The following is a 27,634-nucleotide window of genomic DNA, read 5'->3' on the forward strand; positions in this document are numbered from 1 at the left end:
TGATTCCTATTTTTAAATAACATTCTTTTGAAGCATTTCTTTTATATGAGAATGTTTTTATTTTCAAAACACGTGTATAGAAAATATATTAAAATTTGTAATGAAATTTATGAATTTAACAAATATATTAATTCAAAAAATATATAATTATTATAAGATTATAATACAATATCTATAACAAAAGTAATACAATAAAGTATTTAAAAAATATGGAGTTGTGTATCTGCTAGTTAAGTTTTACTTTATTTTTTCTAAATATTGACATAATAAAATTTGAAATAATTAATAATATCTTAAAATGATTTTGAAAAAACTAGCCAATAGTGTAATTAGTATAATTTTTGTCTGAAATATACTCAAATAATACGTTTAGTTAGTTTTAACTTGTTAGATAACAGAATGTAAAGTCTAATCACTATAAATATCTGTGTTAAATATATTTTTTGCTTTTTTATTATAATACAAAATTTATTTTTGTTTTTTTTTAATTTTAGATAATTCAAGTATTTGTAATATTAAACTGATTGAAATTGGAATATGTGAAATGATTGTTAGTATTTGTTTCAAAATTAGTTGTTTGTTTTTCTTTCAAATTGATGTTTAAATTAACTATTTTCATTGATTTGATGGAGTAGAGTCTCAAATTTAACCAATTCTAACTGCTCATTTTAATCATTTTCATATTATACATTTAAATTGTCTAAAATTTGAACCAGAAACGAAAATCAATTTTATATAGTATATGAACAAAAATCATATCTAAAACTATTTTTTACGGGTTAATTTTATCATTATAAATAATAGAATTACATTCTTTAAGTATATATTCATTATTATTGTTTGATTTTATTTAGTTGCGTACTTAATAATTATATTAGGTCTTAGTACTTTTTGGTATAATTGAGAAGAAGAAAAAAGAAAAAAAAAAACCAAACAAACAAAACAAGTGTAATTAACAAATCAATTGATTAAAAACTGTTTTTTAAATGCTTTTTAGTGTCGATAATTAACTAGCTAAATTTATGTAAAGAATACTATAGGTACATTATAAATCCTCTAAAATCTAAATTATAAAATTTTAAGCATAAAAGGGTTTATTTTTTTATTTAAAAACTATTACATTACAAATTCAATAGAAACTCGGATAAACAGACTAATTTAGAATTTATTCATAATAAATTTTTTTATTGGTATAATAAGTTTTTATTGGTTGATTTTAAAATTCTCTATAAATAGATATAGTTTATATATATTTTTTTAAATATATGAGTTTTGGTATAATTATTTCATATTTTATTTTATTTTCTTATTATATTTTTTCATGTGAAAAATAATTATTATTATTTGAAGTATCATTATAAAAACGTGTCAGGTTGCATTATTTTTTTAAATATATAAGTTTTGGTTTAATATGAATTTTGATTTAATCATTTCATATTTTTTATTTTTTTAATAATATATATCAAGTTGCATAGTATTAAAGCTTTTATAAAAAAATTCTATGTGATAGTTTTGACGTGAAAAACACCCCTTACGCGACCAGACCAGAAATTACCGTGGCATGCTGCATGGAAGAAAATCTTCATAAACATCAACACGTGTCTTTTTGTGGGTATGAATCACATTGGGTTTTCGTCTTTGTCTGCTACTATGATGTTCTATTTTATGTTTCATTTTACACTATGATTATCTCACGTTGCTTTTATGAGCCGTTTGTGCAATGTTCTGGGATCACATTTACTGTTTCCGACTTCTAACTGCTTGATAAAATGCCTGAAAGGAACTTGGCTGCATAAACAGTAACTTGATGAGGAATAAATCGTTTGTACAAATTGGAGTGTTTTAAAAGTGAATTCAAATTATGCTTGGCTATGCTGAACATTTTTAGCTCTCACTCACTTGAACTGCAGTTTCTAAATTTTGTTGCTTAATAGAGTGCAGCGTATAAAGATAACAAGTCACGTAGGGGAATACTATTGTTGTGTGCTATATTTAGTTTTGGGGTATACTTTAAGTTGGATTTATTATGATTCATCTGCTTAGTTGACAGGTTTAGCTGATTGGGTGTCAATTGTAGAACGTCACTTTGCATTATCTTGCATTGTGATTTGAGGATGAAGCATGTTATGTATCTTTGCTTATAGGTATAGACAGTGTATGATCCTTGTTTTCATGTTTAATGCTTTGTTCTTAATCTTGATTCTGATGGTTCATTCTCGGTCATCATGCTGTGAAAGCTCTATCTTTTCACTCTTGAAAAAATGGTGACTAAATTATTGGTGGAGGGACTTTGAAGTCAAGAAATATGAGACTGGATTATTCTTCAAATTTTGTGGTGATGTATTGGAAGGTTTTATGATTTGAATATCTTTATTAAAACAAACAATAGAAGAAGTCAGGTTCCTCTATTTCCTCATTTTTTTCAAATAATCTGTTACCTTTTTGTTTGGTTAGGCTTAAGCCTGAGTGCTTTCGTTTTGTCTTAGTTTGATTTCCTCTTATTCGTTAATGGCTCACATTGTAAATTAAATTCCGAGCAAGAGCAGGACCTATTGACCCCTAACCATTGTATTCTATGTCTCTTAACAGTGTTGCCTGTGCTCACCCTTGCTTGGACGATACATAACTCTTGAAGTATTCGATCTTCAGGTTTTACGAGATATATCTGTAAATGCTTGGTGTCTCATGGTCATGTAAAATTACAAATTTAAACCAAAATCTACTTAGCCTCCTTGAAAAATGCAAATCAATGCTTGAACTGAAGCAACTTCATGCTGTTGTGATCTCCTTCGGCTTATCTCAAGATGATCCATTTATATCCAAAATTCTTTGTTTTTCTGCTCTATCCAACTCAGGCGACATTAACTATTCCTACAGGGTTTTCTCTCAGCTTTCCATTCCAACAATTTTTAACTGGAATACAATCATAAGAGGCTACTCAAATAGCAAAACTCCAGTTAATTCCCTGTCTGTTTTTCTAAAGATGCTGCGACTTGGGGTTGCACCGGATTACTTTACATACCCATTTCTTGTGAAGGCATCAGCACGCCTTTTAAACCAGGAACTTGGTGTATCTGTGCATGCTCATATTATACAAACTGGACACGAGTCTGACAGATTTATTCAGAATTCTTTGATTCACATGTATGCTTCTTGCGGGAATATTATGTGGGCTCAAAAGGTGTTTGACAGTATACAGGGAAAAAATTTGGTTTCATGGAATTCCATGTTGGATGGCTATGCTAAGTGTGGAGAAATGGTTACGGCTCAGAAAGTTTTTGAGTCTATGTTAGAGAAGGATGTTCGATCGTGGAGCTCTTTGATTAACGCTTATGTTAAGGCTGGGGATTATAGCGAAGCTATGTCTGTCTTTGAAAAGATGAGGGCTGTTGGGCCCAAAGCCAATGAAGTTACCATGGTGAGTGTATCATGTGCTTGTGCACACCTGGGTGCTTTAGAGAAGGGTAAAATGATACACAAGTACATAGTTGACAGTGGATTGCCACTGACATTAGTCTTGCAGACTTCTCTTGTGGACATGTACGCCAAATGTGGGGCAATAGAAGAGGCTTTGCTTGTATTCCGTGGGGTCTCTAAGAGTCAAACTGATGTGTTGATTTGGAATGCAATAATTGGAGGTCTTGCAACACATGGATTAGTAGAAGAATCCCTTAAATTGTTTAAGGAAATGCAAACGGTTGGTATCCAGCCTGATGAGGTCACGTACTTGTGCTTGTTGGCTGCTTGTGCACATGGAGGGTTAGTTAAGGAAGCATGGTACTTCTTTGAGAGTCTTAATAAATGTGGCATGACACCTACAATCGAGCACTATGCTTGCATGGTCGATGTGTTGGCTCGTGCAGATCAATTAACCACGGCATACCAATTTATTCGTCGAATGCCCATAGAGCCAACAGCTGCCATGTTAGGGGCCCTGCTTAGTGGGTGTATTAACCACAGAAATTTAGCTCTTGCAGAAACAGTTGGCAAGAAGCTTATTGAGCTAGAACCAAATCATGATGGTAGATATATTGGCTTATCTAATGTTTATGCTTTCGACAAACGCTGGGATGATGCAAGAAGCATGAGAGAAGCTATGGATAGGAGAGGGGTGAAAAAATCACCCGGGTTTAGTTTTGTTGAAATATCTGGAGTCCTTCACAGATTTATTGCTCACGATAAAACGCATCCTGATTCAGAGGAAACTAATTGTATGCTAAATTTTGTTTTCCGCCAAATGAAATTTAGTTGGTACAAAGACAATGAGGAAAAGTCGCTGGAGGATACATCAACAGGAGATGAGTTGCTTCTCTTTTGAGTAGTAGATGGTACTAAAAGTTTGTTTGCTATTTAATTTTTTTTTGGAAGAATTATCTCAAATAATATAGAGCTCAATGTTATTTATCAAAATGAGAAGTCCTGTAGTTTATGGGTTTAGCAAAATGCGGTCACCCTCATGAAGTCATCTTGCAAGTGTTCTTGGAGTTGGGAGATTTTCCCGGCCTTAAAATTGAGGCATCAGTCTCAAGCCATTACTTTTTTATCCAAAAGAAAATCCATCCAATATGTAGGTACAACTTGCTTAATGTAAATTTTGAACTTTAACTACCAGTTAATGAGTGGGAAAAATTGTATCATTAGATGTTTTTTTGTGTGTGTGTGTGTTATGTATTTCTATCTTTCTGTACTATTGCAGATATATTCTCAGCTAAAATTAAAATGAAATTGATCTTATTGGAGTTGGCTATATGATTTAATGTGATCCTAAAAATGAATATCAATAAATTCTTCTCATAAAATGTCTTCTCATATTGTTTTAGCATAGCTTGAATTTGAGCATCTTTGTTTAGAGATAGGAATAAGCTAGTTATCTTAGGAATAACTTGTTTCTCATAACCACCCTTGTTTGGGTAAAAAAATATTTGGCCTTTGTATGTATATAAGGAGTTAAGTGCCGTGTTAAAAAACCTTAATCATAACAAAATTTGAAGAATTCTTATTTTGATTAGAGACTCGAATGACAATCCTTCTTCCATTGTTTATCTCATGGTGGGTGACTCGTGTGTGATTCAATGTTCATTGTTGAAGAAACTAGAGAAATTTTCTCTTAAGGTTTTTATCATAAAATTTGAGTCTCAAGTTGCAAATCAGTGTACTTGCTTATCTCGTAGAGAATAAATAACACACTTTTCTTTATAATTTCTAACATTTTCTTGAATTATAATCTTGAATAATTTTTTTCAAAGTTTTTGCAAAATCAATATTATCTTTTCAAAATCTATCCAAGATTCAACCAAGAAGTATCCTACAGCCATTCACCAAAAGTTCTTTTGTGAAATTTGAGTGAAACATCCTCGTATCCAAGCAATCTAGCTTGGATTTCCATCTTGATTGCGACAATTTATGTTAAGTATTCTTGTCTGCTTGCTGATATTTTGTCTCTACAAGGAAACACAATCAAGGTGTTTTTAGTTTAGAAGTTTTACTTTTTGATTGTGCGATGGTGATGGGTTGAAAGTGAACTTCTTTGATATAATATTCCAGATATTGATGAGTGGATGCTGTGTTATCTCTCCATATGAAGTTGGAACTCTTGTGCTTCGCATGTACAAATCCATATAGAATATATATTTGGATAAAACTTCAAGATTAAGCATTCAGTGGTGGACGCACAGGTTAGAGTCTACTACTTACTTTAACAATAGAGAAAATATTTATCCTCAAGCTAAACTTTTTTATTGTTTTCTATAGAGTCTCAAACGCAACTGCTTTTGGTTCCTATAATAACACAATACTCTTTTTGTTATTTAGAGAACTAGTGTCCCGCGAATATTAGAGGACACTTTAGCAGCATGTTATTCATTATCATTGATGCCATTGCTATTGATGTTCTACATCTTGATTTGTTTGCGTATCCTTCAGAACATGTTGTCCTTGCTCTTTACTTTTTCCCCACAGAAGAATATACATGCCAGCAATAACCAAGGCAGATCCTGCAACACTGTTTATTGCAGATAGAGATGCATTAGGTGCAATGGAAAGTAGAAAGACCGGAATTCATAAAAGAAAGATTAAAGAAATCAACCTTCCCAAATAAATTTCCTCCTTTAGTACAGAGAAATCAAGCATGGCCACAAATATCTGTATAAGGGGGGTAAAGGCTGCAGTAAAAACCGGTCCCCTTTGTTTGACACACCATGACATTGCCACATAGCACAAGCCCGACCCTACCAATCCCTAGACTCACAAAAACCACAATTTTGAATGTTAAAGGCTTTGACAAGTAGTTAGGATTGCTGAATCTTCTACTTGAAATGCAAACCAATATTTTAGACTTGAACTTAGAATTTGCAAATAAACAGACTATTTTAAAATAATTTAAAATGATCATGTTACTGTAAAGAATGTACTTACAGAATATATAACACTTAATATTTCTAGCTTTCCTTTGAGAATCCACGAAGCATTATTCCTCTTGATGATCAAAGTTAATATTGCTGACTGAATGGCAGCGAAAAGTGACAAAATAGCTGTGCTAGAGTACTGACATGGGTATTTTTTGCTAATCTTTGCTTGTATAATGAACCATGAAGACCACAGGAGGCAGCTCACGGTTAGAATTATGGAACCTATAATCCACGTCTCTAACTTGGCAGTTGAAGGTAAACTTGTAACTTTGTTAGCTATGTATTGGGATTGTGGCTTGATAAGGGGCATTCCTTTATAAAGGACTAATAACAAAGCTCCACCAATGCAGACAAAAGTTCCCATGACTTTAGCTTTGCCTCCCTTGCTTTGCACATTCACCTTCTCTATCCTTGAAAAATTTCAAGCCCAAGGATCAAAATTACTGTTGTTGTTGTATTCCACAATCAAATAATTTCCTTTTGTTTTAACTTACCCAAATGGCACTGCCATAATGAACGTAAATACAGGCACCATGTTGAGGAACGCACATGAGAACGTGGCTGACGTATATTTAAGTCCAAGAAGGAAAAGGTATTGGGGAACTGTCACTCTGAAAAACATTGCTATACTTGTTACAATTTGTTTAAATGTGAGGTTTTGGATAGAGGGATTAGGTTTAGATCTTGCCAACATCAAAACTGAACCAGAAGCTTATATTTAGTTACAATAATACTTACCCGAGTAGGGCACTGAGGAAAAGGAGACATATTGTGCGAACCTCCACTTTGTGTTTCCTGTAAAAAGTAAAACACTGGCTTTGTCCTGTCATTTGTAAAATTTAGGTAGTTCTAGAAAAAAAGTTGTCACTAAAACAAACAAGGTCATGAATATTAACCAAAGATGTGTTGATTAAGGTGACAGAGAAAGAAGTTTCAACGAGAATTTTTCTTTACTCTGAGCAGGTTGGCAAAATGGATCAAACAATGTTACAAGAAATGAATTTGGCTCTTGCCTTTCATAGATGCAGGCAATAGGTGCCATGAAGATAAACGAAATTGCCTGTCGATATGTTATAATGGACATGTAGTCCATTCCTTCATTAAGAACCTTCTTCAGAAGCAAATTGACCAAAGCCAGAGCCAAGTTAACTAGAATCATGATGGAGACTGGCTTGCACAGTTCATGGCAATGTGTCAACATCATGAAATTTCTGTTTTGTACTTTGTTGTTTGTTAAGCTGTGGAAGAATGGTGTGATGGCGGCTGTTTTGTCCAATATATAGAGAAATTCAATAGCCTCTCAGAACAAGGGAACAAACATGTTGATATATTCCTCTCCACATCACCATTCCCCATTCAGTGTTCCATGCTTTATTATTTGCTTGTTTTCAATTTCTAAGGGTCGAAATTTACATGTTATCGATGAGATATTCGTTCTGTCATTGACTCTCCTTAGCCTATATCAGATTTATCAAATCAGTCTTTTCCGGTCAAATTGCCACATTTTTTACATGTTGATTCCTTTCACATCCCCTTTCCTACAGATTTCTGCAGCTAAGATCAGTAAGACAAACAAAGAGCTAATATATTAGATCACGTGTTATTTATATACATCAATTGACATCAGAATAAGCTTCTTATCTTCTGAATAAGTATAATCCAACATGTGGTACCGTTCTTTGGACCATTACCTTCTTATCGTAGTGAATAAGTGTTTGCATTAGAATTTCACTAGTGGTGTAACTTGTAAGCAACATTAGAAAGTTGAGACAGATATGACACTGTCTCCAGTTTCTTTTGGTAACTGGGAATCTGTTTTTCTGATTTACTTACGTTACTAATTATATTTATTTGCCACATTGCATGCAAAAACAAGATGTCAAATCTTGGGAAAAGAAAGATAGCAGAAAGGTGTAAGATGCTATCTAAATGGAATGCAAATTGCAGACGGTGAAAAGAGGTTTGTGGTGTATTTTTTTGCTTTCATGGATCAATATATCATTTATTAGAGACAAGTCATGTAGAATCATTATGAAAAATAAAGCTTTCTGTGAATATTTAATTTGATTTATGTGAATTGATTCCCATGTTCAGTTATTTGCATTGTATTAGTGTAGAGTATAGTTTGGTCACATCATAGCCAAATTATAAAGCTGGAGTTCTTGGAGCTTATTATTCTGGGAATACTATTTTTCCATAGTCTTTAGGACAAATACATCCATTGCAAAAAAAATTATAGAGACAAAAAGTGATTAGTTGCTATATTGACTAAATTAGAGATCATTTTAAAGATTAAAAAATTATTGATTTCTAAATTAGTTTTTATTATTGATAAATAGTTTTTAAATTGGTATTTAATTAACTATCAAGGTTTTATATATTAATTATTTAGATTTTAAAATTGGTTTCTATTTAATGATTTTTTTTTTAGTAATATGAGGAATATGGTGGGAGGGAAAATATTGGAATGCAATAGAAACATAATGAAAGTTGCTTTTTGAAAAGAACAAACAAGAAAACTTTGAAGCCAAAAGAATGGATATTTCCTTGATATAGAAATTGAAATTTCACCATGAAAATGAAGGAATACAGTGCCACATTTCCACCAAAACAATTCATCATGCAATGCTTTTAATCAAATAAACAAAGAATCAATGCTTTTGTTTTATTATACTCATAAATAATCTCTTCATCTTCCCAAATATCTCTTTGATGGGATGACACTCTATGATATATATTCTAGTAATAATAAAATAACAACGGTTAAGTATATTTCTAGCCCCTTAAATTTTAAAATAAATTTGTTTCTTATTCTCCAATTAAAATTATTTATTTCCTTTATTTTAAAAATTATTTATTCTAATATCTCTTTTAAATATAGTTAATTTTTTGTTTATATTATTGATAATCATATGTCACTTACATAATATATTTTGATTTTACATTCTTATTAATAATATTTTACTACGTGTTTGTTTCCCTTTTAAAAGCTTCTTAATACACATATTAAGAGTTAAAATACATTTAAACTAAGTAACTATTAAATAATTACGATTATCTTATTGCATAAATATATTTTTCCGTGGAAGAAATAAGATCTATATGACTAGTATAAAGCTATTAAAATATTCTTTAAAAACCAAAAGTATAATTTTGCTTAAACGTAATTATACTTTAAAGACATTTTTGTGTGAACATGACGGAATTTGAAGTTATATGGATCAAGTTATTGCATGCATTTTTTATTCATTTTAAAGGGGTGGTATATCACTTGTAAGTTTTAAAAATGTTTTAAGTATTAATATTTCAGGTTAATTTCAGAATTTACAAAAAATTAAGTATAAAATTCATTTTAATAACATTAGCATAAGATTGATTTTTGTGTTTAGTATTTAAATGCACATGATTTTTTTCAAACTAATTCCATTCTCTAAATATTAGGAAAAACTCAATGAATTTAGGAATGAAAAGTAACTTATTTAATCATTCGATCAACTTATATTTGAGATTTCGCCATTCGTTCAAGAAGATTTTTATCTTTATTTAGTTATTAATCTGATCTCTGTACTTTTTACTTAACAGTCTTTAGAAACTTATTTTTATATTAAAAATGGTTTAATGGTTTAATGACAGTTCAAACTATTTCGACAGTTTTATACAAACAAAAATTGTAAAATCTAAAAGGTGGACCTAAAAATAAAGGGAAATTAGTGTGATTTCAGCTACATATAATAAATAAAACAACACCATATGCTATAAGATTGTGTAAAACAGCCATTGATGTAAGTAATCTTAAAGAGGAGTAGAAACCAAAGTAATTGAACATCCAAACTCTGATGATGATGAGAGACCCTTTTGGTCCTTTAATCGTGCCGTTCTCCTTCTCCTTTCTACTCTTTCAGTGAAGTAAATATTTTTCACTAATTTTTGTATTTCAATGGAAACAACATCAAATTCATTCGGCTACCATAAGGCCATTTTGACAGGATATAAATAAAATAACACCATATGCTAAGTTGCTGTAAAACAGTCATGCATGTATTTAATCTTAAACAGGAGTAGACAAAGTCAAAATAACTGAACATCCAGACTCTGAAACTCGAGCACAGCAAGGTCCAAATATTTAAACAAGCATACAGACATATTACACATGAATTTTAGAACCATCAAGGGGCATAAAATTAACTACCACAATGATCATTCATCATCGCCATGGCGACGGCTCCTTCTCTTTTCTGATTTGTTGACATGCCTACCCTTCCTTGAATCATTATGTCCACTTGCATCAGTTTCGGAAGATGATGAGGCCCTTTTGTTCTTTCGCTTGTGCCTTACAATGGAATCTTCAGATGAATCAGAATCTGACAGATGGCTTCTCCTTCTTCTCTTCTCCTTCCTACTCTTCCTACGACTGCTTCTATACTCCTCGTCTTCATCTAGAGACTTCTCCCTCTTCCTCCTGTGTTCCCTTCTTTTCTTCCTCCTCCTCCTCCTCTCTTCGTCTGAATCATCTGAATCACTAACTTTTCTCTTAGAACTCCTCTTCTTTGACCTACCTCTCTTTCTCCTCTTGTCAAAATCTTTGTCTGATCCATCATCATCTGAATCCCCCTTCTTACTGGAAGAACTTCTCTTTCCACTAATTTTCTTCCCAGACCTTTCAGCGATAATTCTCTCAATCTCTGAATCAATCTCAGAATCTGAACTATCACTGTCCTCCTCCTCTTCTGAGCTCTCAACATTACTTCTCCTATCCCCCTTCTCAGCCTTCAACTTTTTATCCAATCCAACCAACCCCGCAGACTGCATTGCATCAGGATCCTTCTCTTCATTGTCTTCCTTGATTTTCACATAGTTCTTGCACTGAAACTTGAGGTGTCCAACACGGCCACATTTCTTGCAGGCCCCACGGGATACATCTACATCAGCATTTGTTATTTTGGCAAGCTGTAGAAGGCCCTGAAAGCTAGCATATGCATTCTCAGCATCAGGTTCTGCATTTGGCAGATTTTGCGAAGAGTCCTTCTTGTCTTCCTTGTTGGGTGCATAAGGGTCATAGCCAATGGCACTTTGCCATATGCCATGGGTTTGAAGAGCTGCACTGCTGTGAACCCTATTGTTCGCAGGCATGCGAACCCTTCCTGCTGTAGCCGGCATCTTGATGTTTCAATTTCAATCCTTCTCCTGAAAAAAGAAAATGCAACTACATTATCAGAAACAGATAAAGGGAGGCAAAGATTCTGTCTTTCCCAAGGAAGGTCTATGACCTACCAGGTGGTAACTCTATTTTCTTTTCTAATGTGTTAATATCCCTTATTTGACATAAAACAACATATATTGCATTTCAAGGGCAATGAATACTATCACAGGTAAAAAAAAAAAGGAGATTAAATTGTTAATACATTAATCTTATTTTCCTATGTAGTTAACACGTAATACATTGATTTTTTTATACATTGCCACTAATAAATTATTAATACATTGATCAGAGTTACAATGGACCACCACAAATATTATATTAACCTGTTAATAAATAGCAATTGTTCTTTTATCCAAATTCAAGATATTATACGCTCTACAATTCTTCTATGATAGTAATTACGAAGGGACCAGCTCATTGTGGTCCATAATTGAAGTACACTGCAACACCCAAACATGCATAAGCATAATATAAAGAGTGAATTCTTATTCACACAGAGATAATGATGCTCAGCTACTGGTCCCCAATGACCATGGCCACTTATAAGAATTACCAGACTATAAAACATAGATCAATACAATAACCTTGACAAATACCTCCATCACATAAACCTAATATCACAGGGAACAGTTGAAACATGTCAAAAAATCAGTCAACACTGCCATTGGAAGAACCATGGAGTGTGATATTCTACAGTCTGTTTTCTAAACACACAGTTCCTGCAAATACTGTTGATGAATGTAAGCCTAACCCTACACCCAGATAGGATATGATGGTTTAGTTCAGAGAAAATCATGAATTAGTCAGTTATAATTTTCTACAAACAAAACCCAGCTCTAAATTTACCACACTACATATCCATTGATCGGATATAAAACATGCAAATTCCATATAAACATGCTTTGTTAGCATTTGACCAGATAAATGGAACCATCTTAAAACACCCAAATCTCAATCATTTGTGCAGGCTTCAAACTTCAACGGACCAAAGCAAAACTTACTAATCAATAACAAAAGGCAGAAAATCATGGATTAGACAATTCTTCGAACAACTTGTGTTCAACCAAAGATTCAAATAAACGAGGAAAAAACCATCAACTCGGCCCTATTCGTGGACCAATGAGAACATCTAAAAGATTTCAACAAAAATATGCAGAAAAAGGGAGGAAAAAAATATCGGGCAACTAGAACAAGATGTTGAGGCGGCGATTCAGCAAACACCAAATAGATGATAACGAAAAGGAGGAGAAGAATCGATGCTTACCAGTGAATTGGTTGGCGAACAAAAAGATCAGGGAGAACACAAGATTGGATAAGAGAAGAAATTTGAATTATTTGTTTGGGAAATAGGGTTTGTAAATAGGATCTAGAAGAATCCGCAGAAGAGGATCGGAGAAAGTGGGCAAAATAGGATAATAAAACAAGATAAATATAACAACAATTTCACAAATAAAAGGAAAAATAATTAATTTGATCAATTAAAAATGATTTGAAATTATAAATTTTTTAATTAATAAAAATAATTAAAAAAATAACATCACAAATTTATCTTTATATTTAAAAATAATTAAAAAACAATTGATATATTTGTGAATTTTAATTGTTTGTAATTAAAATATTATTTCTAACAACATGTAAGAACTAATCTCATAAAAAGTATGAATCATGCAAAATGAGGAAATTTAACAGAATTTTTTTGTTTCAATTTAAAATAATGTTTTAATATTTATAATTGTGAAAGATGTCTACAAACATTTGGAATGTAATAAAGTTTAGTATTTTTTGTTTTAAGTTAAAATAAATTTTATATTATATTTAAATAAATATTATTTATAATTTTATTACTTTTCATATATTATTACTTTAAAAAATTTAAATATTATTATTACTACATAAATATATTTATTTTATTATTATTATATTATAATAATCGACTATATATAATATAATTGATTATGTTTTTATGTATAATATATAATTAATTATTTATGAATTTTATAACATAATCAATTATGTATTATAGATAATTGATTATGTTATAAATTCTTAAAGATTATATATTATATCTAATCTATGTTATAAATTTTATAATATAATTAATTCTTTTATTTCTATTTTAAATATATATAATATTTTTGTTTTTATTATAGATACATATAATACTTTATTTTTATTATAGATACATATAATATTTTTATTTTATTATAGATATATTTAACATTTTTATTTTATAATATAATTAATTGTTTTATATGTGTATAAAGAAATAATGGAGGATAAATTTAACTTTTTAATATATATTATGTGACTTCTTTTTGCAAATCTTTCTTTTTCAACATTTTCGCGCCTTCAAATTTTCTCAAATCACCAGGATTCAAACACACACTTAACGTTTTCAAATTTCTTATAAAAAAAAAATAATTATAACATTTTAGTATGTTTAGTCCTCTTTTATAATTTTATATTTTTACTATTTTAAAGAGTTTTATACTATCGAAGTTGGTTTTTTCACCGATATAGTATTAATTTACTATTTTTTCTTTTTTTATATTTTATCACTATTGTTTACATTGGTTAGTCCTATTATTTTAATTACTTGATATTTGCTTGAAGATGATAATTTACTTTATAAATATTCATTTTTGTTATTATTTTAAAAAAGCATATGCTATTTTATGATTCATTAAAAAACTTATTTAACTAATTTCTTTTTCTATCATATAGACAATTCAATTTTTAAAATTATTTTAAAACTTTATGTCATCTTGATTTAATTTTGGAATATTACTATTCTAGTACTTTTTGTAATAATATTAAAGTAGGATTATTCTTATTTTGTGCATTCACTATTTGGTGTAATTTAATTTGTTTTACAGATGTTTTAATATTGTAATATTAGCATAAATTTATATTATTATAAATAATCAACATTATTATTTGCTTTTTTTTAATTTGATTGTACAAAGAAAATGTGCAAGTGTTCTATTACTTGAAAACAATGTATTATGTAAATAATTAATGCACCATAATCTTTAAACAGCTCTGGTTTTGGAAAATATTTGTCTTCAAACCCTATTCTAACATAATGCAAAAAAAGGACAACTTAAAATAGGTGATTCATTCTACATCTTTGAATTGTTCATGTTATGTGTGATGTTATTCATATTTCAATACAAGTGTTCCAAAACAAAACTAGAACATATTTATATTTTTCACTGTTAATGTTCCAAAACAATAATAAGTACACTTAGTAACCTTCTAAACATGAATGTCACAATAGATTTAGTGATCTAACATGATAGTTATATTACTTCTGGTTTCATTTTTCAGAATACACTTAAATAGCATTTCAGATAATATGGGATTTCTGATGCTAAAAATACCATTATCTGAGCATTCAGAAGCTCAAAAGGTAGACTAGGTTTAGAAGTGGTATAATGTTAACCTTTCAGGTGCAGTTGCAAAAACAAAACATGGAACTGTTCTTACAGTCACCAGGATCTGTAAAACTCAACATAAAAACACCTGAATAAGCTAATGACTCAAAATTCACACTTTCACCTCCCCTTTGTCTGTTACAGGAATATTTACTTGAGACCTGTAAATTGAATAGTAATAATCAATTTCACAAATGATAATTGAATCAAGAGCTTAAAGAATATAATCAGAATGAACACAGTGTACAAGAATATACTCAGAAAATGCAAGTATCATATAGTCCATTTCAAAGGGCCTGAAGTTTGCAATTACACTAACCTTGCATTCTCCAATTTTGTTACCACATCTTGCATAGCATATATTGTCATCTTTTTCACCTGTTTCAAAGGCAGGAATCAATGAGAAAAGGTCACAAATTTACAACAGAAAGCTGTTGACATGACAATGTAAATACTTCTGTTTGCAGATTGTCAAGTTTATTTCTTGCTGCATTTGAATAGACTAATTCTAGAACTAATCAAATTTGCTAGCTATGTGTTGGCTCTGACATGTTAAAACCGAACACTTAGGAACCACACCGATCAAAAGCCAAAGTAAATAGCTCATAATTTGGATTTTTTTTATGCCTCATTGTCAAGTGACTATACTAAACAGAAAATACTTAAATTTTTAAGGATCAGAAGGGGTTCTACAACCAGTTCTTAGAGCTTTGCAAGGTAGGTAATTGTCCAGTGGTAAAACACAGTTTAAAGTAGGCAGAGGATAGTTTATGCATTTGCTTTGACCATGTCTTTGAGTTTTTCTCTCTTATGCACCCTCCCATTTGTGAAAGGCAAATCTTCCCCGACATAAACTAAAAAATATTATTCAGAAAATCTGTGTCTAACTTCAAGCAAAAATAATACCAAGATAGTGCATGCAAGTGTGAAATAACTTATAGTCAAGCCAATAAGATTTCTCGGTAGCATCCTACATAGAGTAGGGTCAGCAAGCAAGTCACCTACATAGGAGTGTCTAGAGGTGAGAATAGATCATATTTATATAACTAAATAGGCTAGGTTAGGACTTCAAAAAAAAGTTATTAAGTCTGCTAAACCAACCTATTTATTTATCTATTTGAATATAAATATATATACACATATGATTATCTGACTCGGAAGTCTATGTAGACTCGTGGGAGCTCCAAATACTTGAACTCATGGACTCAACTTAGACTATTAAGAGTCTACTTAATGTGAAAAACTGATATAATGTTTGTACATAACATACCAATTTAACACCATAACTAGTTAAAATAGCAAACAATAATTTCATAATTTTAAAATAACTAAGGTTATTAGTGCAAGACTACTATAAAAGTTCAAACTACACTAACAAAATAAGTTCATACAATTACAAAACATAAGTTCTAAAAGTGGTAATGGTTAAAAAGGGAAAAATGTTGTTCCCACCACCCCTCTCTCTTTTCTTTATTACAGATGTCATTCTCTTTATTCCTAATCTTGTTCTCCGTTTACATCATAGTTGTTTATCCATTGTGTTGCACATTATTGGTCCTCAATTAGTCACATTAGCATATTTCTCCCTTTTAGTGGTTCTCTACTTTGTACTAAAATGGGTTGTTTAATTTATTTTTCTAATTTCAATTGTAATAGGTTGCTTAATTGATTTTTTGAATTTAAAATTGATAATAGAACTTAAAATCCATGCTTTTAATTATTTTCAATACTTGCTTTCCAATTGTCAGTATTGTGAAAGTAATAACTTTTTTTGGTGAAGTTTGAACTACATAGTAGTCATGAACTTATTTTAGAATTGTTGAATTATTGTTTTACTATTGTGCTTAATTATGGTGTTGAACTATTGGTTTGTCATTTATAGCTATTAATTTTTTTTCAGATGAAGTAAACTCATTAGAGTTTACAAATTTAGTCAAAAGAACTGAGTTTGATAACTTTGACTCTAGATTAATCCTTCTCAATGGCATCTAACAAGCCAAACGAAATTGTTGAATTCAAGAAATGAACATACTAAATTCTGAATAAATTATAGAAATTTAAAAAGAAAAAAAGACAATATTTCTGTACAAACATCTACAGACAAACATTTACCTATAGAAGAGTTTCCTCCTTAAAAACACAAAAAACAGTCAACCAACATTCTCCTTAAGTCTATCACAAAATCTTGTACATCCGCAGCTAAAAAACCGAATACAGAGAGAACATAACTTCCTAATTTACGCACAGCCCATCAAAGATGAAGCAAAGAAAAGGCAGAAACAAATCAATACAAATAGTTTGGCATACCTCCAATTTGTCCTCAGCAGACCCATGGTTTATAGGAAGTGTACGAAATTCCTCTGTCAAACGAAAGCACTCCCCAACATTTTCAGGAGAAACAAAATCCAATGCTACCTTAATACATGACTGCAAAAGGAAGACATACAAACAATAAAATAATTCTATCAATATCAATCATACCAATTCCATTCTCAACTCCTCTATTGTAACAATTTATTTCTCTAAAATAAAGAAACAAAATATGTTGAAACAAATAAGAAAATTCTAAAGCTATTTCATGTTAATCAATATGAAGATATATTTTTACACCAATCAACTGCCTTTTATAACACGTCCACTCATGTTTGGAACCTTTATGTTATATGAGATATTTGAGTGACTGATGTTTGGTGATTCTTGTGTAACGATTTGTCCAGATTTGGAAGACGTGGTGTGTTTTGTGCAGGTTTTTTGGCTTCTATATCCTCATCGCAAGGTCGGTTTGATGGGTTTGACGCTTGGGTGTTAGATTTACTTTTGTTTGCTGGCAAAGAATGAGTTTAGTTGTTGGACTTTTGTGTCTTGTCTTGAGAATTTGTTCATTTGGAGGGTTGATGTAATTGTATATTGATGTGCTTTTGTATCTTGTTATGGTATGTTAATGTGGCTAACGTAATGTCTATGGGATCCCCAACTAATTGGGGAATAAGAAGCTTGTGTTGGGATTATTTGTATAAGGGTTAGGTCACCCCTGAAGTGCCTCATTTTAATTTATTTATTATTTGCTGATTAAAAAAAAATACTCAACTTGCCTACAAGATCTTGGAATCTGTCCCAAAAATACCCTTTGATGAAAATGAGTTGTAACCACAAAATCTTTTGGCACTAAAACACAATGTTCAGAATCATATCCAGTACCAACAAGATGATGTTTGAATATGAAAACTTGGCCTTTGAATGTCTTCAAACAGTAATTACATCTCACTTTTTTTCCATTACCTAAAATATCTACTCCTTGTCTCCACCCAATATTAGTCTCATCTCCTATAGCCTTTATACTTCTAGTGGAAGTGAGGATGTAGCAACATTGACATCAGTAGAATTTGAACCCCTTCCAAACACACTAAAACTTGTATTTGAACATAACCAAGCAATGAAACAAAAGAAAGCAATGAAGCCAAATCAAAATAGACCCCAGAATGAAATTCAAGCCACACCCCAAATAAAAAAAAAATCCTAATCAAATTGAGCCACAAAGTGTGACATCCCAAAATTCAAAAACCCTACCCAAAACGAAAGCAAAACTCCAGGAGGAGGTGACAACACACAACCACAATGTGACGACAAGACAAGGCTAGGCAACATGATGCGATGCCTAGGGCAGAACATGACACAAGACACAAACAACCACAACAAAACGCAACGGCAAGCTGAGGTGAAATGAGAGGCATGGTGAAGGTAACAATGAACACAACCTAAATCGCAACACTAAACAAAATGACCCATGTGTGGGGATTGTTTTGGACTTTTCTTCTACACTCATTCACTCGACCTCAAACTCGTAAGTGTGTATCAATTCGTCCAAGTGTGATTTAAGTTTGCTAAAAAACAAGTCTACACACAAGATTACTTTTGACCCATCACTAAACTCGTAAACTCAAAAGGGATTATAGGTTAACCCTAGAGTTTGATAACCATGTCACCACCCCTTAGAACAAACTCTAAAGTTTATGGCAACTTTGTATGTGATGACCACGATGAGTGAGAGCATCTCTATAGTCCACCACCGACCTCAACAACACTACTTAGGCAAACAACGATGGCACATGGTTATTCTTCGTTTGCATGGCAAGTAAAACGAAGCTCTCAAGATCAAGAGCTCTAATACCAACTTGAACTATGTAGAAAAACAAAGAAACAAAAAAATCTATTGGTAACTATCACACCAATTACATTCTCAACCCTTCTATTTGTAACAATCAATCTATGTAAAATAAGGAAACAAAATACACTAAAATAAATAAGAAGATTCACAGATAGTTTATCTTAATAAATATTAAGATCTAGGAAGATAATTTTATCCCAATAGATCATTATTTACAACATAAACAAAGAAGCATCATAAAATACTTAGACATATCTATACACTCTACACAAACAAGGATACGTTATACCTATCATGGTTATCACAATCATGAGTTAACTCACAAACTGACAATTTTACAATGGCAAAACCTTGGTTCGAGTCAACTCACTCTTTGGAACTAGTATAGGATCGTGTTGACCCAAACAATCTCACAACTAGTGTGGGCAAGTTTAGTTGCATTTTTTTAAATTACAAATGCACCAACCTAGTTTTTGGTTGTAGAAATAGAAGAAAAATTGGGGATCAAACATACTTTGGCATCACGATTCTTCCCCTTAAACTGCAACTATTGGGCATCACAATTCTTCACTTTGTTCTTCCTCGTCACAACATTGTATTTCTCATCACAATTTCTCTTCACAACAGCTAATGTACTTCGTGAATGCAGATGTTCTTCTCAGTTTTTCTTTGACTTATGTTCGCAGTATCAAGTTTCCCTCATCTGTTGAAAATTTAATTTCAGGTTTACATGAAAAAATTTACCCTCACTGTTCACACAATTTCATCATCATTGACAACTCCATTCGGTTGAGTTAAGGGTCAGCTCCCTTTCATTTGATTGTTGTTTACTGTCCTGTTTTCTTTTTTAGTACAACTTCAAAATTTCCAGCTTTCTACTAAAATTACATACTTCCTATTCTATCATGTGATTCATACTGACCTGTTTTTTCACTACCCCAAATTTGCATACAATGTCTGTTTTTCACTGCCCCAATTAGCTGATACTAATAACATTTTTATTAGCTGAAATTGAAACTTTTATTCACACTAATTCTTATATTGTTTTACATTTAATATTCAGTACCATTTAATTTGAAATATATATGGGAGTGGGACAGGATCAAACTCAACAGATGGCAATGCAGATGTCTCCACAAATACTAAAACTAGAAGTAAAAATGCTCCATTTATTTGGTGTTGTTTGAACTTAATTAGTAGTAATTTACTACAGGACTTATTAATTATTATTGGGATTCACAATTTTGAACTATTATGGAATTAAAATATTGAATTTTTCTGTTATATTTAATAATTTTTTATATGAAATAAACTCTTACAAGTTTAAGATTCAAGTATACAAAACTCCAAAGACTTTGCATAAACTCTTGAATCTAATAACCTTGACACCTACAATGAAGATTAAACAATTTTACCATATATGTTCATTTTACCTTCAGATTTCTGACTTGGTGAGGACAACCAGCTGGAATGAAAACAGCATCTCCTAGCTTCTGAATGAATGTCCAGGGCTCAATTCCTACAAGAAAATACATAACTGTCAATGTGGAGAGGCAGAATTCAGACCCCTACCCCCAATCAAAATACGAAAATTGTGTTACTAACCGAACTCCTCCTTAAGCTTCCTCTTATGCTCCACGGTCAAATAGAAGGTCTGGTCATGGATGGGGTGAATAACCTTCATTCATCACCGAAGGACAGACCCATTTAAGAAAAAATAAAGTCTAATGAGTGAGGTACCCTCAGCTGATGGATTATCCATATACAACAGGTATTATCTGCCAAATACTTCAAAATAACTATTCACACAATCCATAATGACATGTATTTAATGAAAATTTTATTACAGGAAAATGAGGGAATAGGAGAATTTTATAAGGGTGAAAACCTCCAAATATTACAAATATAACCACTAAATCTATTTGGTAGGAACCAAGCTTTACTAATAATATCCAATACTAATTTACCTGCTTTAAAGGAGAGCAGTGGATATGCCTAAACTCTCTGAAATGCTTCCTCATATACTCCTGCAATTTAGGTACATCCTGCCTCCGAAAAATATCCCACAGAGCACCTTCTGAACCATCCCCTGCAAACGACAGATCACTTTCTTGCTTCATATTTACTTTGTCAACCTCTTTGAGCTCTGATCCACATGAAATACCATCCTCACTAGCAATGGCAACCTCACTACCAACAGAGGGTTGATGAAACTGATCTTCTTTCTCATCACAACATCCACTTTTGTTTTCCAAAACTTGGACACTATTTTGCTTCTCCAAGGAATTTATGGCAGAAGATATATTATCATGCATGTCAACATTAGTTTCTCCATCCTGATCATCACTAAGTAGCTCCCTTTTGTCTTGCTCAAAGTGCTTTTGTTTCAACTTCTCAATGGCAGTAAGATGCTTTGGTTCCAATTTAACTTCAGCAATATGAGTCAACACATTTACCTAGAACAGCCAAATTATTAAAAGGAGAAAAAAAGTACTTTAATTTCATCATTGATGTGTGTGAAATCCAGAATATACAGCAATAAATACAAAACACTGACAAATATTTGATAAGGAAAAGCAATGCAAAAAGAAAAAGTGTACATAAATTACAGCTTTATCTGTCTGATCCAAAGGCACTGTTTAGCTCAAGTTCTTCCAAAAACAAAAATGTAGTGATTAACTATGAATGAAGACAATGCACAAAACAGAAAAATCATGATGTGAATTGAAACAACAATCTGCTGATTCTGCTCATAAGAAACCAAACAGAGAAATGAAATGGCTTAGCAAATACAACAATGAATACATCCTACAAATTATGCACCTTCAAACATGAAACTCTATTGGAAATAACACCCTAAATGTTCAAATAATTTAGAAGAAATCCTTGAAGATAACAAATCAGGAAGGAGAAAGGGAAATCGAGCATACTGCATCAGACATATCACAGTGGAGCTTAGTAACCGAGTCACCACGTCCAAGCTCCTGAGGAAATCCATAAGCAATATATGTCTTTGGCCCCATGTCTGGCTTTATACACTTTCTAGGCAATTTCACAGCTAGGTTAAGAGAACCACCAAGAGGATCAGTATATTCCTTGAATGGCAAGGAAGATATGAACTCAGCACAATGTCGAGGCAGGCGTTCCTCAAATAAATTAGAAGGTGGCCAGTCTTTCAATTTCAATATCTGAGGCCAATTAAGCCAATCTTCACGAGCTCTTGTATACCCAGTAAAGAATTGATGAATATTAATTTCACCCTGGATTTAACCAACAACTCAAAAATGCAGAAATCAGCAACAATAGAATAGCAGACATGTCAGGTGAAAGCAGTAAAGAATTACAGAAGCAGTGAAATAAAGCAGACATGACTTGCTCTAGTCTGATTACAAAACAAAATTAATACAAGTTGAAAAGAGCAACAAAATTAAAATACATTTTACACAGCATTGATGTAGTGGCAAGGGTTAAGAAGCAGACAATCATAATAGAAAAACATGGTGCAAAGGCAACAGGAAAGGGTTTGTTAGACAAAGAAAGGAAATAAGAATGGGGGCATGAACCAACAGACAACAAGAAATTGATTTAAATTTCTAAGTGATATAATAGGGAGCAGAAGCTAGGACAAAGAAGGTGGATATAATGTTGATGATGATTGAAGCTCATATAATACCCATATTTCTAGAAAATGTTGGGAGAGACAACATAAAGCAAACAACAAGTATTAGAAGCATGTGACTAATATATGAACTACATTCATAAAAATGACTTCTACTTACCACCCTAATGTGTGTTTTAATGACCCACATTCAACCTTGGACTGGTATCTCTTTATGACCCAGAAAGCAGAACATCAACGATTTGTTTCTTTTAGTTGAACTACCCACCAAAATATGGTAATATTTAGGTACATTGCAAAATATTTGTAGGACATTCAGTTCAGACAAGTTCATGGAAGTCAGCAATTGACAATATTAAATGCACTGAAACAACACAAAATCCAGAAAACGGATAAGTTACAAGATTCAGGAAATTTAACATAAATTTGCTAAAACTAAATTATTCTTTATTAGCCATTTGAAGCATAGTGGTTCCAGGTAAAACAAGTACCAATATTAAATAATTTAAACATAAGTTTCATGGGTGTCAATAATGAACTTTAAGCAAAAATCACTCAGTTGAACAAAGTTTAAGATTGAGAAAGTAAACAAACCTCACACCAATCTAAGCAATCAATTGCCTTCACATCCAAATGGTGTTCATGCTTGGTCTTAGTCATCTGACGGAATGCACGCCACATGACAAGGGGTTCCCAGCTTAAGCCAGACATAGAATCAATCACATGGCTAACAATGACAGGCTCCCCCTTTTCCCAATGCCACTGAAAATGCCCTAAATCCTCTTCTTGTAGTTGTACAGCCCTAGGACAGTACAAATAGTTGTCACTGGAATCTGCACGGGAAGCAGCCTTCCTCATACCATTATATCTAACATCTGTGTTTCTATCAAGCCTTGAACACAAACAGAAGTTGTCAGGGGGGGTCCCAAGCTCATATGTTTGTGCTAGTTCATTTGCTTTACACAATAAATCACTGATAAAATTTTGACCTAATACACTTCTCAGTTCAAGAAAACCATGGTTACATTCATCACTGACTTTTGGACAAGGAATGCTACCATTACTTTCTGCATGCCATCCAGATCTTGACCATTCACGAACTACAGGCTTAGCAACATCATTTGATTCAGTTTGGTTTACCCTTTTATTTACTTTTTCACCATGTAAGTAACCACGACCTTGCCAGGAAAACTCCAACATAATTGGATCTGCACCACCTACAAGCTGCCCACTGCGAAGCTCACGGCAACAGATGAGACAAAGATCGAAAGAGCATTTTGTACAGCTTCTGTGGTAATCAAATATTGACGTTTTGCAGTTGTCACTGCAAGAGAGTGTTAAGTTAACAAATAAAAATACAAGGATGGCTGGGAAAAAGACAATAAGATGTGAGAAGGATCCCAACCAATATACACGCTCTGTCATAGAATAATCTGCATGTACTACATTTAGCTCTGAGACTGCGATCCCTGTAGTGCACATTCAAATAGCTTATTATACAATGAAAATATATGGAACTTGTACTCTGAACTCTGACTGGAGCATAAGATGAGATGCAAACTTAAGCTATGCTGCTACAGTGCATACAAGAAAAATAGCTCAAAGCTGTTAAAGGATCCAAAGATCGAGAGAGAAAATTAATTCTAAATAAATGGATTGCAAAACAAACAAAACAATTATTATAAAACAGATAACTCTTTCTCTTTTGCAAGCCAGAATTTGTTGCATAGAGATATGTTGCTTTATGATGGTTTAATGCGTGTTCAAACAAACATGCATCAATCAAATATTGTCTTCTTCAGCATCAAATTCATTTGTTTACCAAGAAACATTGATTCACATATTAGTAACCTAAATCAACACTTTTAATGGAAAAAATACCCTGTATCTTAGCTTCTGTCTCTTTCTCAACCATTTGTTCTTCATCCAACAATCTTAAATACGGAAGAAGTACTTGCATCAAATACGTAGAGAGTTCAACCTTCTCATCTTTATTGGTTTTTGTTTTTTCCTTCATTTCCTACATCAAATTAAATGATAACATTTTAAATGCTGAACTCAGAAAATCACAAGAAAACCTATCTTGAAGAGGGAAAGACCTAACTTTAATCAGTACATCAGATCTCAAGCATGCTTTGCAGTTGCAATTACCACGACACACAGGACATGCCTCAGCAAAGTAATCCTCTTCCAGATGAGGATACCTAAAGACACAGAAAATACTTTAAGGATTAACAGTTGGTGAAGTTATCATCATTCAAAACCAAAACTACCAAATATTGCAATAACTTTTCCAGGAATTGATCTAGGAATTGTTTCTATCAATTAAGACTCTTCCCCCTAACTTAAGAAATAGTACATATTAAACATAGAGTATGTCATTTCTAGAAATTCCCCATAGAAATTATTGAACATATGGATAAACAACTGGAGATGCCATTCATACATGGGCTTGCCATTTCAAGTCTTTCCAGTAATCTATTTAAAATCTTACAGCACAAAGAATATGTCAGTAACAACCCACTTGGTAGCAGGCAATGCAGTGATGACACAGAAATAAACCTCGTATAGGTCTTATCCAACCAAACAAGGCATGTTATAATATCATGACATTACAATTTACACAGAAAGAACAAATAAATTTGAAAGGGAGACAAAGTTATACCAATTTAGTATACAAGGTACGCAAAATCTTTTCCTATTACAGTTTGTGCACCTCACAACCCTGCCTTTATCATTTCTCTGACATTGATGGCACATTGAGGACTGTTCTTCAGTCAACTGTCGCTTTATAAACAGAAACACGACCTCAAATATGAGCTAAGTTATGTTCATATGCAAAGCCAAACTCAAACAAACATCCATACTTTATATTGAACAATAAATCATGTCACCTTACTATCCTTCTTGTTGATTTTTGGCATCACCACTTCTATTTTGACTTTAGGGCTTCTAAGACTATATTGTTTCTGACTGCCACTTCCTGAAAAAAACGCAGGCGTTTCAAACTCGTCGTCATCTTCCTTAACAACCTTTCTTTTTCTCCCACGTCTCTTATAAGCAACCCCGCCATTACTCCCAGGCTTCTCTCTCACACCTTCTTGAACAGAAGAAGAACCACCCTTCTTCTCCAACAAATTGCCCCCTGACATCTTCAATTCCATGTCTTCCTTCTCTTTCTTACTCTTTCTGCCACGCTTCTTTTTCACACGTTGAACAGAAGAATCTCCTACCCCACCATTTTTACCATGGCTAACGTATTCAACACCATTCTTCTCCAACAAATTGCCCCCTGACAACTTCATCTCCATTTCTTCCTTCTCTTTTTTACTCTTTCTGCCACGCTTCTTTTTCACGCCTTGAACAGAAGAAGAAACTCCAACCCCACCATTTTCACCATGGTCTCCGTCTTGACCATTGTTCTCCTCCAACAAATGGCCCTCCAACACCGTTCCCATACCCTCCTCCTCTTCACTCTTTCTGTCACGCTTCCTTTTCACACCTTCTGCAACAGAATAATACCCTCCTGCCCCATCATCATCTTTTCCAGCGAAGTCGATTGCTTTAGTCTCATCAGCCTCACACACAGCATTAAAATCCAAAGATTGACTATTTTTCTCTGTGGGGTTTGAATCCACGGGAACGGTGACTGCGTTCCCTTGTCCCATGTCACTTTCGCGCGCCATGAAGTAAAGGGTATCGAAATATCGTTAGTATATTGCCAAAAACCAAATAAACAAGATCAAGAACCACTAATGACAGTGATAAAGGTTGAGCAAAAGCGAATTGTGAACCCTAACTATCTGGCGGTGACTGTCTTCATTCTGACACTTGTGCTACACACAACAAAGAACATTTACCTAGATTACTATGTTACGGCATGTTTTTATGGGGAAATGCTAAATAAAAATGCAAAGGGGAGGGAGAGTTTTCAAATCCGGCGCCAAGGTTAAATTTTGATGAAATACCTCCAAATTTAATCACCTAGTTAACCGAAAAAATGATTTCAATGGATAATTAGTTGGAAGTGGGCAAAAGGGTAAGCATAGAAATCGAAGAAAAAGTAGGAAAAGAAGTAAAGTTCGAAAATCGATGCTTCATGTGTGTTCAGTCAGAAGAAAAGTGGGGTGTGTGAGAAGAACAGTGTCTTTCTGACAGAGTAATTCAAAACTGTGGGCTTTAACCTATGGGTAGGTCAATCTCAAGGATCTTGTTTTTTACAGTCACAAATTGGGAATTTTTTTTTTAAAGAAAATACCCTCTTTTTTATTTTTATTTCTTTAAATAATCTATCAATCAATTCATTGATGAAGCTATCTTTTATAATCTTGCTTTTTTCTTAAATTACACATGAAAAATGGATAACAATTGATTAGTTAAATTTTTACTTTATTTTAAATGTTTTTCATTTTTTAAATATTGCACTATTTAAAAAATTTGCTTTTAATATTTTATATTAATTTAAATATTTGGTTGTTCTTGAATAAATAGAAATAATTTAATGTTTATGATTTGTTTATTTATTCACTTTCTATTTAATAAGTACATGTATTTTAATATTCCTGAGTGTTTAATTTCTATACCAAAGATACAAATATTTTAATAATTTTCATTAATCTAACTTCTACTTAGTGTTTTTAATATAACAATAAAAGTAGAAAAATCAAGTTTTATTCAAATAGAAATATATTAGTAAATTACAAAAAAAAAATATAAATAAATAATCAATTCTCATTTTATAGTTATTTGAATTTTAAAACATAGCTATTTGAAGAGTAAAATTGTAAAAGATTGTGTAGAGGTGTA

General features: G+C 32.3%; 4 protein-coding genes across 11 annotated transcripts; 1 reads left to right on the top strand and 3 right to left on the bottom strand.

Moving 5' to 3' along the window:
• The first annotated feature begins 1,516 nt into the window (after window positions 1-1,516).
• Window positions 1,517-6,659, top strand: LOC137828661 (Pentatricopeptide repeat (PPR) superfamily protein). Its single transcript, XM_090305398.1, has 4 exons — window positions 1,517-1,612; window positions 2,590-4,328; window positions 5,545-5,675; window positions 6,594-6,659. Exon 2 carries the CDS (start codon window positions 2,672-2,674, stop codon window positions 4,316-4,318), a length of 1,647 nt encoding a protein of 548 aa, XP_090161524.1. The 5' UTR covers window positions 1,517-1,612; window positions 2,590-2,671; the 3' UTR covers window positions 4,319-4,328; window positions 5,545-5,675; window positions 6,594-6,659.
• LOC137828662 (WAT1-related protein At3g30340) lies at window positions 5,631-7,714 on the bottom strand. Its single transcript, XM_068635326.2, has 6 exons — window positions 7,421-7,714; window positions 7,146-7,202; window positions 6,902-7,018; window positions 6,415-6,817; window positions 6,086-6,237; window positions 5,631-6,001 (listed from the first exon to the last, which is right to left on the bottom strand). The coding sequence occupies exons 1-6, from the start codon at window positions 7,609-7,611 to the stop codon at window positions 5,881-5,883; spliced, it is 1,041 nt and encodes a 346-aa protein (XP_068491427.1). The 5' UTR covers window positions 7,612-7,714; the 3' UTR covers window positions 5,631-5,880.
• Window positions 7,715-10,423: 2,709 nt separating this feature from the next.
• Window positions 10,424-13,040, bottom strand: CXIP4 (CAX interacting protein 4). The gene is made up of 2 exons (XM_068636906.2): window positions 12,872-13,040; window positions 10,424-11,591 (listed from the first exon to the last, which is right to left on the bottom strand). The coding sequence occupies exon 2, from the start codon at window positions 11,562-11,564 to the stop codon at window positions 10,605-10,607; it is 960 nt and encodes a 319-aa protein (XP_068493007.2). The 5' UTR covers window positions 11,565-11,591; window positions 12,872-13,040; the 3' UTR covers window positions 10,424-10,604.
• A 1,848-nt stretch (window positions 13,041-14,888) lies between these two features.
• On the bottom strand, window positions 14,889-27,016 carry LOC137828876 (lysine-specific demethylase JMJ26). Of its 8 annotated transcripts, none has more exons than XR_011083990.1 (14): window positions 25,723-27,000; window positions 25,494-25,609; window positions 24,933-25,032; window positions 24,710-24,848; window positions 24,234-24,297; window positions 23,423-24,152; window positions 22,140-22,469; window positions 21,177-21,665; window positions 20,815-20,887; window positions 20,643-20,728; window positions 19,724-19,912; window positions 17,352-17,471; window positions 15,364-15,422; window positions 14,889-15,205 (listed from the first exon to the last, which is right to left on the bottom strand). XR_011083990.1 is itself a non-coding variant. In XM_068635617.1 (13 exons), the coding sequence occupies exons 1-13, from the start codon at window positions 26,512-26,514 to the stop codon at window positions 15,157-15,159; spliced, it is 3,147 nt and encodes a 1,048-aa protein (XP_068491718.1). In that variant the 5' UTR covers window positions 26,515-27,016; the 3' UTR covers window positions 14,889-15,156. The 8 variants fall into 8 exon arrangements, 4 of the variants coding, with proteins under 4 accessions (XP_068491718.1, XP_068491717.1, XP_090160799.1 ...); XR_011083989.1 differs by having other exon boundaries at window positions 25,494-25,615; window positions 25,723-26,990; XR_011083992.2 differs by having other exon boundaries at window positions 20,815-20,987; window positions 25,494-25,615; window positions 25,723-26,990.
• Window positions 27,017-27,634: the final 618 nt, after the last annotated feature.

Source organism: Phaseolus vulgaris, chromosome 7, assembly GCF_051622355.1.
Source record: "Phaseolus vulgaris cultivar YP4 chromosome 7, ASM5162235v1, whole genome shotgun sequence".
In the NCBI taxonomy this organism is placed as follows: Eukaryota; Viridiplantae; Streptophyta; class Magnoliopsida; order Fabales; family Fabaceae; genus Phaseolus; species Phaseolus vulgaris.

Bases quoted from the DNA above. Each gene is read 5' to 3' on its own strand.
- LOC137828662 (XM_068635326.2), bottom strand. From the start codon at position 7,611: ATGATGTTGACACATTGCCATGAACTGTGCAAGCCAGTCTCCATCATG. The intron at 7,019-7,145 runs GTAAGTATTATT...AATGTTTTTCAG, and splicing joins TTCCTCAGTGCCCTACTCGG to AGTGACAGTTCCCCAATACC. The intron at 6,238-6,414 runs GTAAGTACATTC...TTGTGAGTCTAG, and splicing joins TATTAAGTGTTATATATTCT to GGATTGGTAGGGTCGGGCTT.
- LOC137828661 (XM_090305398.1), top strand. From the start codon at position 2,672: ATGCTTGGTGTCTCATGGTCATGTAAAATTACAAATTTAAACCAAAAT.
- LOC137828876 (XM_068635616.1), bottom strand. From the start codon at position 26,514: ATGGCGCGCGAAAGTGACATGGGACAAGGGAACGCAGTCACCGTTCCC. The intron at 25,616-25,722 runs GTGACATGATTT...CTGTTTATAAAG, and splicing joins TCAACAAGAAGGATAGTAAG to CGACAGTTGACTGAAGAACA. The intron at 24,298-24,709 runs GTATTTTTTCCA...TGTGCACTACAG, and splicing joins GACAGAAGCTAAGATACAGG to GGATCGCAGTCTCAGAGCTA.
- CXIP4 (XM_068636906.2), bottom strand. From the start codon at position 11,564: ATGCCGGCTACAGCAGGAAGGGTTCGCATGCCTGCGAACAATAGGGTT.